This window comes from Leishmania infantum, chromosome 34 (assembly GCF_000002875.2).
Source record: "Leishmania infantum JPCM5 genome chromosome 34".
In the NCBI taxonomy this organism is placed as follows: domain Eukaryota; phylum Euglenozoa; class Kinetoplastea; order Trypanosomatida; family Trypanosomatidae; genus Leishmania; species Leishmania infantum.
Window position 1 is genome coordinate 708,982 of NC_009418.2, and position 12,068 is coordinate 721,049.

The following is a 12,068-nucleotide window of genomic DNA, read 5'->3' on the forward strand; positions in this document are numbered from 1 at the left end:
CACAGGGTGACGCTTCCAACGATGTTCAGCGCCAGGCAGACCAAGCGGAGGAAGGAGCAGCAGAACAGCAACGTAAGGCCTGCGATGAACGCCGCCAAGTACACCAATATAGAGATTATAGCAAACGCCTGTGCAGCGTGGAACTGGTTGAGAATTTGAGGGCAACCGGAGAACAGTTTATCAACAGTGTAGTCGTACGGAATCGCTGAGCAGTTGGTCTTAAAACCCCATAGGGAGATGCATATATTGTTAAAGGAGGCGTCCTTTTCGACACTACGAAACATCTCCAGCGGCGTTCCCGCCAGCACCAGAAGGAACGCCACGAACTGGAGCACCACGTAGATAATGAGGGTTATACTGTACTTCATGTGCGCGAAGGGACAAGAGCGAGAGACTGAGAAGGCCGGCGCCGAGGCAGACGGGAGAGGCAAAGGCAGGGGTGGGGTGGGGGCAGACGACGCAGCACGGCGGACGAGGAGAGAGGAGGCGGTAGGCAGGAGGGGGGTCAGATGGGAGAGCGGAGGAGAGTCGAGGTGTGGCGACGCGATGTCTGTGTTGCGGTGGCGTGCGCGCACACGCGTTGTTGTTGGGCGTGTTGTTGTGTGCGGGTGTGGTGTGAGGGGCCGAGGAGGGATGGGCGGCGTGGGCAGCAGTGTGCAGGGGGGAGAAGAGAGGGACGGATAGACGGGGAGAGACAGGCGGGGGAGGCAGTGGTGACGAGACAGGCAAGTGGCACTGGGGCGCGTGCACAGCGGGGGCGCATGGGCCATTGGCTGGCACATAGGCAGGGGTGCGGCCGGCGGATGCGAGAGACGGGCCGCAACGGCAGCGAGGGAGACACGGGAGCGCAGGCGAGGGGGCCAAGCGGCGAGAGGACGGGGGGAGGAGGGGAGGGGGGCATTTCTCGCTACCCCCCTCTGGCACGCCCCGCACCCGCTGGCCTTCCCTCCGCCCATGCACGCCTTCGCCTAGCCGCGGTGTCCTGTAGGCGCGCCTGTGCCAGGCTGCTCGAGCCGCATGTGCGCAGGGGGCAGGGGGAGGGTGCGAGAGGGGCCCCTCTGCACGTGTGTGCCGGTGTGTGTGGGGGGGGGGGGGCAGCACCGCCCACCCACGCAGCGCCACCGCCGCCACCGCCCATCCCGTTCGCTGCACACAGCAGGCAGATGCGCGGCGGGTGCACACGGACCCAGCATGCACGGAGACGGCACCGCAGCGAAGGGGGTGGGGGAACGAAGAGCAGCACACAGGGGCAGCACGGACGGCGTCTGCGTGGCGCCGGGCCGAGGGCGGCGGGGACGCGAGCCGCAGCACGTCAGCATGCTCCTCCACCAGTGCACACACCCCTCCACACTCCCCGGACTCACGCGCTCGCACACACACACACATATACACCGGCACGCACCCGCATGCCCGTGCGCACACCTGCACGCACATGGCGCGGCCCCACCACGGGCAGCAGCAAGGAGCGCCGCCCGCACCCCCTACCCTGCCCTCTCGGGGAGGAGGGGGGCGGCAGTGGCGGCGGTGACGCTGTTGGTTTGAACGAGTCGGACAACGGAAGCAAGCATGATAACGAGCAGGCACGCGCGCAGGAAGGCGTGCCGCAAAGGAAACACAGGACAAGCAAGAGAGGAGTAAAAAGCGCACGCACGCCCTCCGCCCTGCCAGGCGAGGACAGCGTAATAACAGGCGTTTGGCGGTTTTGTCGTTACAGACATCCACACAGCCATATATATATATATAGATATCGGTGCATATATGCACGCGTCGTTTTGCTTATGCTTAGGTGTGCTGATTCGCATGTCTGTCCGAGTCCGCGAGGCATGCACTTCCTTCTCACCGCCTCCACGCCACCACGCACAAGCCGGCAGATGCGCGCGTACAGCCACGGCCCGCCTACGCCCTGTGGCACGGCGGCCACATCCGCGTCGTCGAGGACGAGCCGTCCTGCCGCTGCATCGGCGCCACACGCACCGGGGCGCACGGCACGCCGCGCTCCCAGCGGGGCCGCCCCCTCAGGGTCGTGCTCCATGACGGAGGCGCTGGCCTCCGTCGGTGGGGAGGGGGTAGCAAAGGGTAGCAGGGCGTTCGTGGGGAGCGGTGGCTCTACGTGCCGCACGAGCCGAGGGAGAATGCTGCCCAGCCTCCGGTCAGGGCCCTGTGAGGCCCTGCAGTGTAGTCGACCTGGATGCAGTGCTTCTCTCCCCACAGTCGCGTCGGTGCGCTGCAACCCGTCACATACGGCGTGGCAACTCCACACGGCGGAGCCTGGAGGACTCCGTGGGGTGCGTCAGCAACGAAGCCATCGAAACAAATCGCGCAGGAGAGAGGCGAGGAGACACAGCGACACAGGGGGCGCACACGCAGACGGGCTCGAGCCAGACGCCAGAGGAGCGAGCAGGAAAGCAGCGCCGCCGCTGCTCCGCTCCACCGTCGCACTCGCTCGTACCGCCGCGCATTCTCCGGTCCTGCCCCTCGCCTGCAGTCCCGTTTCCGCGTGTATAGGTGTGTATGCGTGTACGCGCCTGCTGTGCTGCACGGCTGCTGCCCGTGCCTGCGTCGTCGCCACAGCCAGCCGCCTCCGCCAGCACACGCACACAGGGAGGGCGCGAGCAGCGGAGGGAGGCGCAGAGGCGCACGCACACGCACACGCCACGCACCTCTCTCTGCGCGCAGAGCAGAACAGCAAGCATGAGCGAGCTCGAAAGAGACGAGCGTCGAGTAAGGCGAGAGCGTGGGGCGGCACCCGCGAACAACGGCAGCGTAAGTGAGCGATGGTCGCGGGGGCCGCTCACGGAAGAAGAGGGAGGAGGGTCGCAGGGGCGCATGCGCCTGCACACACGCAGGCGCCGTGTATCACACGCAGGCGTGGGGGAAGTGCTGCAATCGCCCCTCGGCAGCGGTGCCTGTGCACGGCGGTGCCGCTGCTGCCCGCGCGCGCGCACGCACACACGACAGGGAGCGAGAGGGCTGGGCCGGCGAAGGGCACACACGGGAACCCGCAGCTTGCGCACCCTCATCCTCGCCGACACCAGCTCCACCACGAGGACGCCAGTGTGGGGGAGGGGCCGCGCCGCTCTCAACCGCGCTACCCGCTCCCTCCTACTACCTCCATCCTACTCCTTCGCTGTCGGTGGCTCTGCCTTTTTATCAACAGCACTCTCGGTGTCGGTATAGGGGAGCAGGAGGATGATCATGTTGATGATATCCAGTATCCAGGCCACCACAAAAAGGAAAAAGCTCGCACCGAGTCTATACCCTATACTGCTAAGTCGCCTGCAATGTTGGCCATCGTCCTTGCTGAACGTGGCGGCCACGATGACTATCGCAACGCATAAAATTACACTGCCGACGATGTTGAGCGCCATGCAGGTTAGGCGCAAGACAGCGAAGCAGAACAGCAAAGTAAAGCCCGCGATAAACGCAGCGCCGTACACGACGATGGAGACAATCACGAATATCTGCAGAGCACGAAAACGCCTTAGTCTATCAGGGCAGTAATGAAATATATCATCCAATGTCAGGTCGGAATGAAGTGAAGAGCAGTCGTTCTTGAAACCCCACAAGGTGATACAAATTAGCGTCTTCGACATCCCAGCCGGGTTTGAGCGGAAAATGTCCAGAGGCGTTCCCACCAGTAACAGAATGAACGCCACGAACTGGAGCACCACGTAGAGAATGAGAGTCCTCTTATAATCCAGTGGCACAGCAGGAAGACACCGAAGCGATGGAAACGGCAACCCGGACATCGTCACAAAAAGGAGCGACAAGTCGAAAAAAACGACGCAGCACAGCGGACGAGGAGAGAGGAGGCGGTAGGCAGGAGGGGGGCCAGATGGGAGAGCGGAGGAGAGTCGAGGTGTGGCGACGCGATGTCTGTGTTGCGGTGGCGTGCGCGCGCACGCGTTGTTGTTGGGCGTGTTGTTGTGTGCGGGTGTGGTGTGAGGGGCCGAGGAGGGATGGGCGGCGTGGGCAGCAGTGTGCAGGGGGGAGAAGAGAGGGACGGATAGACGGGGAGAGACGGGCGGGGGAGGCAGTGGTGACGAGACAGGCAAGTGACACTGCGGCGCGTGCACAGCGGGGGCGCATGGACCATTGGCTGGCACATACACGCAAAGGAAAAATATGGGCAGCGAATGAGGAATGCAACAGCGCGCGCCTGCATGCGACGGCGCAGCACGACCACGGGCACCAGCAGAGAGCGCGGCGTGCCCGCAGTTCTACACGTCCTCTCGTGGAACAGATGCAGATGGCAGTGGTGGCGGTGGCGTTGTCGGGTTGAGGGAGTCGGACAAGGGAGGTAAGCATGAGAGCGATGAGGCACGCGCGCAGGAAGGCGCGTCACGAAGCACAAAAAATAAACAAAGCACAAACAAGAGAGAAGGGAGAAGCAAACGCCCTCCGCCCTGTCAGGCGAGGACAACGTCATGTGAGGCGTTAGGCGGTGGTCTTGGTGCGCATACACACAGATATAGATGAAAATACATATGCACTCGTCGTTCAGTCGCATCCATGTACCTGCCGTCTGAATACGGGAGACATGCACCCGCTTTTTACCGCCTCCACGCCACCACGCACAAGCCGGCAGATGCGCGCGTACAGCCACCGTGCGCCCCTACGCCCTGTGGCACGGCGGCCACATCCGCGTCGTCGAGGACGAGCCGTCCTGCCACTGCACCGGGTCATGCGCCTAACGGGCTCGGCCTGTCCTGCCCCTTCCCTCCCCGTTCCCCTACGCGCATGCCTCAGCGGCGCCGCACGCCGTCATGCGAGCGCTGCCGGCCTCACGGTCCCGCTCTCCACGGCGGAGGCGGTGGCGTCTGTCGGTGGGGAGGGGGTAGCAAAGGGTAGCAGGGCGTTCGTGGGGAGTGGTGGCTCTGCGTGCCGCACGAGCCCAGGGAGAACGTTGCACAGCCCCAGGTCAGGGCCCTGTGTGAGGCCCTGCAGTGCAGTCGACCTGCGTGTCGTAGCATGCGGCGTGGTGACTTCCCACGGCGGAGTCCGGAGGACTCGGTGGGGTGCGTCAGCAACGAAGCCATCGAAACACATCGCGCAGGAGAGAGGCGAGGAGACACAGCGACACAGGGGGCGCACACGCAGACGGACTCGAGCCAGACGCCAGAGGAGCGAGCAGGGAAGCAGCATCGGCTCTGTTCCGCTCCAACGCGTATTCTGCTGTCCTGCTTCGCCTGCAGTCCCCTGCCAGCGTGTATAGGGGTATATGTGGGTAAGTGTATAGGTGTCTATTCGTGTATGCTCCGCTGCTGCCCTTGCCTGCGCCATCGCCTCAGTCAGCCGCCTCCGCCAGCACACACGCGCACAGGAGAAGGGGGGGTGCGGAGAGCGACAAGAGGGGCACGCGCACGCACACACGACACACCTCTCTCTGCGCGGAGGAGAGAACAGCAAGCATCGCAGAACCCGAAAGAGAAACGAGCGTCGAGGAACGCGAGAGCGCCGGGCGGCACCCGCGAGCAACGCACGAAAACAGAGACGCGCGAACAACGGCAGCGTAAGCGAGGGAGGGGCGCGGTCGCGGGGGCCGCTCACGGAAGAAGAGGGAGGAGGGGCACAGGGGGCGCCTGCACACAGACACACACGCATACAGGCGCCGTGTGCCATCAGCACTCCTGGAGAGAGTGCCGCAACCACCCCTCGGCAGCTGTCCCGGTGCACGGCGTGCCGCACACGCATGCACGCAGGACAGGGCAGCGAGAGGGCTGGGCCGGCGAAGGGCACACACGGGAACCCGCAGCTTGCGCACCCTCATCCTCGCCGACACCGGCTCCACCACGAGGACGCCGGTGTGGGGGAGGGGCCGCGCCGCTCGCAAGCTCTCCCTCCGTCTCCTCCTACTACCTCCATCCTACTCCTGCGCGGTCGGCGGCTCTGCCTTTCGATTCGCTCCATCGTCCACGCCGGCATAGGGAAGGAGCAGCAAGAAAATGTTGATGACATCCAGTATCCAGGCCAGCACAAAGAGAACGAAGCCGGCACCATATCTTCCCAGCGTCTTTACCGGCAGGCACACTCTGTCGTCAGTCTTGTTGTATGTCACTGCCATGGCCGCCCACACAACGCACGAGGTGACCATGCCGACCACGTTGAGTACCAGGCAGACCCACCGGAGCAAAGAGCAGCAGAACAGCAAAATAAAGCCCAGCATGAACGCCGCGCCGTACACGAAGATGGAGATGATGGCGCATCCCTGCGCAAGGCGGAATCGGGTGATGCGTGAAGGGCACTTTTCAAAAGACACATCGACTGTGCGAACGTAATTCAAAGAGAAGCAGTCACGTTTAAAACCCCATAGGGTTATGCACTGGCCAACGAAAACACTGCTGTTGCTGCTGCGGAACATGTCAATCGGCGTTCCCACCAGCACGAAGAAGAACGCCACGAACTGGAGGACCACGTAGAGAATGACGGGGATATTGTACTTCATGGGCGAGAAGGGGCAAGAGCGGAGAGATGGGACCTTCAAAGCGGACACCGTCACGCGAGAGGCGACGGCAGGGGTGGGGGTGGGGGCAGACGACGCAGCACGGCGGACGAGGAGAGAGGAGGCGGTAGGCAGGAGGGGGGTCAGATGGGAGAGCGGTGGAGAGTCGAGGTGTGGCGACGCGATGTCTGTGTTGCGGTGGCGTGCGCGCGCACGCGTTGTTGTTGGGCGTGTTGTTGTGTGCGGGTGTGGTGTGAGGGGCCGAGGAGGGATGGGCGGCGTGGGCAGCAGTGTGCAGGGGGGAGAAGAGAGGGACGGATAGACGGGGAGAGACATGCGGGGGAGGCAGTGGTGACGAGACAGGCAAGTGGCACTGGGGCGCGTGCACAGCGGGGGCGCATGGACCATTGGCTGGCACATACACGCAAAGGAAAAATATGGGCAGCGAATGAGGAATGCAACAGCGCGCGCCTGCATGCGACGGCGCAGCACGACCACGGGCACCAGCAGAGAGCGCGGCGTGCCCGCAGTTCTACACGTCCTCTCGTGGAACAGATGCAGATGGCAGTGGTGGCGGTGGCGTTGTCGGGTTGAGGGAGTCGGACAAGGGAGGTAAGCATGAGAGCGATGAGGCACGCGCGCAGGAAGGCGCGTCACGAAGCACAAAAAATAAACAAAGCACAAACAAGAGAGAAGGGAGAAGCAAACGCCCTCCGCCCTGTCAGGCGAGGACAACGTCATGTGAGGCGTTAGGCGGTGGTCTTGGTGCGCATACACACAGATATAGATGAAAATACATATGCACTCGTCGTTCAGTCGCATCCATGTACCTGCCGTCTGAATACGGGAGACATGCACCCGCTTTTTACCGCCTCCACGCCACCACGCACAAGCCGGCAGATGCGCGCGTACAGCCACCGTGCGCCCCTACGCCCTGTGGCACGGCGGCCACATCCGCGTCGTCGAGGACGAGCCGTCCTGCCACTGCACCGGGTCATGCGCCTAACGGGCTCGGCCTGTCCTGCCCCTTCCCTCCCCGTTCCCCTACGCGCATGCCTCAGCGGCGCCGCACGCCGTCATGCGAGCGCTGCCGGCCTCACGGTCCCGCTCTCCACGGCGGAGGCGGTGGCGTCTGTCGGTGGGGAGGGGGTAGCAAAGGGTAGCAGGGCGTTCGTGGGGAGTGGTGGCTCTGCGTGCCGCACGAGCCCAGGGAGAACGTTGCACAGCCCCAGGCCAGGGCCGTGTGTGAGGCCCTGCAGTGCAGTCGACCTGCGTGTCGTAGCATGCGGCGTGGTGACTTCCCACGGCGGAGTCCGGAGGACTCGGTGGGGTGCGTCAGCAACGAAGCCATCGAAACACATCGCGCAGGAGAGAGGCGAGGAGACACAGCGACACAGGGGGCGCACACGCAGACGGGCTCGAGCCAGACGCCAGAGGAGCGAGCAGGAAAGCAGCGCCGCCTCTGCTTCGCTCCACCGTCGCACTCGCTCGTACCGCCGCGCATTCTCCGTCCTGCCCCTCGCCTGCAGTCCCGTTCAAGCGTGTATAGGTGTGTATGCGTGTACGCGCCTGCTGTGCTGCACGGATGCTGCCCTTGCCTGCGCCATCGCCTCAGTCAGCCGCCTCCGCCAGCACACACGCGCACAGGAGAGGGGGGGTGCGGAGAGCGAAAAGAGGGGCACGCGCACGCACACACGACACACCTCTCTCTGCGCGGAGGAGAGAACAGCAAGCATCGCAGAACCCGAAAGAGAAACGAGCGTCGAGGAACGCGAGAGCGCCGGGCGGCACCCGCGAGCAACGCACGAAAACAGAGACGCGCGAACAACGGCAGCGTAAGCGAGGGAGGGGCGCGGTCGCGGGGGCCGCTCACGGAAGAAGAGGGAGGAGGGGCACAGGGGGCGCCTGCACACAGACACACACGCATACAGGCGCCGTGTGCCATCAGCACTCCTGGAGAGAGTGCCGCAACCACCCCTCGGCAGCTGTCCCGGTGCACGGCGTGCCGCACACGCATGCACGCAGGACAGGGCAGCGAGAGGGCTGGGCCGGCGAAGGGCACACACGCCAATCCGCAGCTTGCGCACCCTCATCCTCGCCGACACCGGCTCCACCACGAGGACGCCGGTGTGGGGGAGGGGCCGCGCCGCTCGCAAGCTCGCCCTCCTCTCACCTGTCCTACCTCTATCCTACTCCTGCGCGGTCGGCGGCTCTGCCTTGTTATCGGTTTCCGCAGCTCCTGCGGCCGTGCACGGGAGCAGCAAGATGATGATGTTGATGACATCCAGTATCCAGGCCAGCACAAAGAGCACGAAGCCGGCACCATAGCTTCCGAGCTCCTTTATGGCGAAGCAGTTCATACCTTCGTCCTTGTTGTACGTCACTGCCATGGCCGCCCACACAACGCACAGGGTGACACTGCCGACAATGTTGAGCGCCAGACAGACCCAGCGGAGCAGAGAGACGCCGTACAACAAAAGAAAGCCCAGCACCAACGCCGCAAAGTAGACGACAATGGAGATGATGGCGCATCCCTGCGCAAGGCGGAATCGGGGGATGCGTAAAGGGCAATCTCTCCAGAGCAGTTCTACGTAATGCAAATAACCGGAGGAACTGCAGGACACTTTATCCCCCCACAGCGTGAAGCAAAGCGTTCCCTCGGTAGTATTTGGAATGCGGAACATGTCAGATGGTGTTCCCACCAGCACGAAGAAGAACGCCACGAACTGGAGGACCACGTAGAGAATGACGGGGATATTGTACTTCATGGGCGAGAAGGGGCAAGAGCGGAGAGATGGGACCTTCAAAGCGGACACCGTCACGCGAGAGGCGACGGCAGGGGTGGGGGTGGGGGCAGACGACGCAGCACGGCGGACGAGGAGAGAGGAGGCGGTAGGCAGGAGGGGGGTCAGATGGGAGAGCGGTGGAGAGTCGAGGTGTGGCGACGCGATGTCTGTGTTGCGGTGGCGTGCGCGCGCACGCGTTGTTGTTGGGCGTGTTGTTGTGTGCGGGTGTGGTGTGAGGGGCCGAGGAGGGATGGGCGGCGTGGGCAGCAGTGTGCAGGGGGGAGAAGAGAGGGACGGATAGACGGGGAGAGACAGGCGGGGGAGGCAGTGGTGAGGAGACAGGCAAGTGGCACTGGGGCGCGTGCACAGCGGGGGCGCATGGACCATTGGCTGGCACATACACGCAAAGGAAAAATATGGGCAGCGAATGAGGAATGCAACAGCGCGCGCCTGCATGCGACGGCGCAGCACGACCACGGGCACCAGCAGAGAGCGCGGCGTGCCCGCAGTTCTACACGTCCTCTCGTGGAACAGATGCAGATGGCAGTGGTGGCGGTGGCGTTGTCGGGTTGAGGGAGCCGGACAAGGGAGGCAAGCATGAGAGCGATGAGGCACGCGCGCAGGAAGGCGCGTCACGAAGCACAAAAAAAATAAACAAAGCACAAACAAGAGAGAAGGGAGAAGCAAACGCCCTCCGCCCTGTCAGGCGAGGACAACGTCATGTGAGGCGTTAGGCGGTGGTCTTGGTGCGCATACACACAGATATAGATGAAAGTATATATGCACTCGTCGTTCAGTCGCATCCATGTACCTGCCGTCTGAATACGGGAGACATGCACCCGCTTTTTACCGCCTCCACGCCACCACGCACAAGCCGGCAGATGCGCGCGTACAGCCACCGTGCGCCCCTACGCCCTGTGGCACGGCGGCCACATCCGCGTCGTCGAGGACGAGCCGTCCTGCCACTGCACCGGGTCATGCGCCTAACGGGCTCGGCCTGTCCTGCCCCTTCCCTCCCCGTTCCCCTACGCGCATGCCTCAGCGGCGCCGCACGCCGTCATGCGAGCGCTGCCGGCCTCACGGTCCCGCTCTCCACGGCGGAGGCGGTGGCGTCTGTCGGTGGGGAGGGGGTAGCAAAGGGTAGCAGGGCGTTCGTGGGGAGTGGTGGCTCTGCGTGCCGCACGAGCCCAGGGAGAACGTTGCACAGCCCCAGGCCAGGGCCGTGTGTGAGGCCCTGCAGTGCAGTCGACCTGCGTGTCGTAGCATGCGGCGTGGTGACTTCCCACGGCGGAGTCCGGAGGACTCGGTGGGGTGCGTCAGCAACGAAGCCATCGAAACACATCGCGCAGGAGAGAGGCGAGGAGACACAGCGACACAGGGGGCGCACACGCAGACGGGCTCGAGCCAGACGCCAGAGGAGCGAGCAGGAAAGCAGCGCCGCCTCTGCTTCGCTCCACCGTCGCACTCGCTCGTACCGCCGCGCATTCTCCGTCCTGCCCCTCGCCTGCAGTCCCGTTCAAGCGTGTATAGGTGTGTATGCGTGTACGCGCCTGCTGTGCTGCACGGATGCTGCCCTTGCCTGCGCCATCGCCTCAGTCAGCCGCCTCCGCCAGCACACACGCGCACAGGAGAGGGGGGGTGCGGAGAGCGAAAAGAGGGGCACGCGCACGCACACACGACACACCTCTCTCTGCGCGGAGGAGAGAACAGCAAGCATCGCAGAACCCGAAAGAGAAACGAGCGTCGAGGAACGCGAGAGCGCCGGGCGGCACCCGCGAGCAACGCACGAAAACAGAGACGCGCGAACAACGGCAGCGTAAGCGAGGGAGGGGCGCGGTCGCGGGGGCCGCTCACGGAAGAAGAGGGAGGAGGGGCACAGGGGGCGCCTGCACACAGACACACACGCATACAGGCGCCGTGTGCCATCAGCACTCCTGGAGAGAGTGCCGCAACCACCCCTCGGCAGCTGTCCCGGTGCACGGCGTGCCGCACACGCATGCACGCAGGACAGGGCAGCGAGAGGGCTGGGCCGGCGAAGGGCACACACGGGAACCCGCAGCTTGCGCACCCTCATCCTCGCCGACACCGGCTCCACCACGAGGACGCCGGTGTGGGGGAGGGGCCGCGCCGCTCGCAAGCTCGCCCTCCTCTCACCTGTCCTACCTCTATCCTACTCCTGCGCGGTCGGCGGCTCTGCCTTGTTATCGGTTTCCGCAGCTCCTGCGGCCGTGCACGGGAGCAGCAAGATGATGATGTTGATGACATCCAGTATCCAGGCCAGCACAAAGAGCACGAAGCCGGCACCATAGCTTCCGAGCTCCTTTATGGCGAAGCAGTTCATACCTTCGTCCTTGTTGTACGTCACTGCCATGGCCGCCCACACAACGCACAGGGTGACACTGCCGACAATGTTGAGCGCCAGACAGACCCAGCGGAGCAGAGAGACGCCGTACAACAAAAGAAAGCCCAGCACCAACGCCGCAAAGTAGACGACAATGGAGATGATGGCGCATCCCTGCGCAAGGCGGAATCGGGGGATGCGTAAAGGGCAATCTCTCCAGAGCAGTTCTACGTAATGCAAATAACCGGAGGAACTGCAGGACACTTTATCCCCCCACAGCGTGAAGCAAAGCGTTCCCTCGGTAGTATTTGGAATGCGGAACATGTCAGATGGTGTTCCCACCAGCACGAAGAAGAACGCCACGAACTGGAGGACCACGTAGAGAATGACGGGGATATTGTACTTCATGGGCGAGAAGGGGCAAGAGCGGAGAGATGGGACCTTCAAAGCGGACACCGTCACGCGAGAGCGACGGCAGGGTGGGGGTGGGGCAGAGACG

General features: G+C 63.8%; 3 protein-coding genes across 3 annotated transcripts; all 3 read right to left on the minus strand.

The window, feature by feature from the left end:
* Nucleotides 1-3,116: 3,116 nt before the first annotated feature.
* On the minus strand, nucleotides 3,117-3,749 carry LINJ_34_1690 (putative amastin-like surface protein; the record flags this gene model as incomplete). The annotated part of the gene is made up of 1 exon (XM_001468502.1): nucleotides 3,117-3,749. One exon carries the CDS (start codon nucleotides 3,747-3,749, stop codon nucleotides 3,117-3,119), a length of 633 nt encoding a protein of 210 aa, XP_001468539.1.
* Nucleotides 3,750-5,866: 2,117 nt separating this feature from the next.
* On the minus strand, nucleotides 5,867-6,445 carry LINJ_34_1700 (putative amastin-like surface protein; the record flags this gene model as incomplete). Its single annotated transcript, XM_001468503.1, has 1 exon — nucleotides 5,867-6,445. The coding sequence occupies one exon, from the start codon at nucleotides 6,443-6,445 to the stop codon at nucleotides 5,867-5,869; it is 579 nt and encodes a 192-aa protein (XP_001468540.1).
* A 2,186-nt stretch (nucleotides 6,446-8,631) lies between these two features.
* Nucleotides 8,632-9,210, minus strand: LINJ_34_1710 (putative amastin-like surface protein; the record flags this gene model as incomplete). Its single annotated transcript, XM_001468504.1, has 1 exon — nucleotides 8,632-9,210. One exon carries the CDS (start codon nucleotides 9,208-9,210, stop codon nucleotides 8,632-8,634), a length of 579 nt encoding a protein of 192 aa, XP_001468541.1.
* Nucleotides 9,211-12,068: the final 2,858 nt, after the last annotated feature.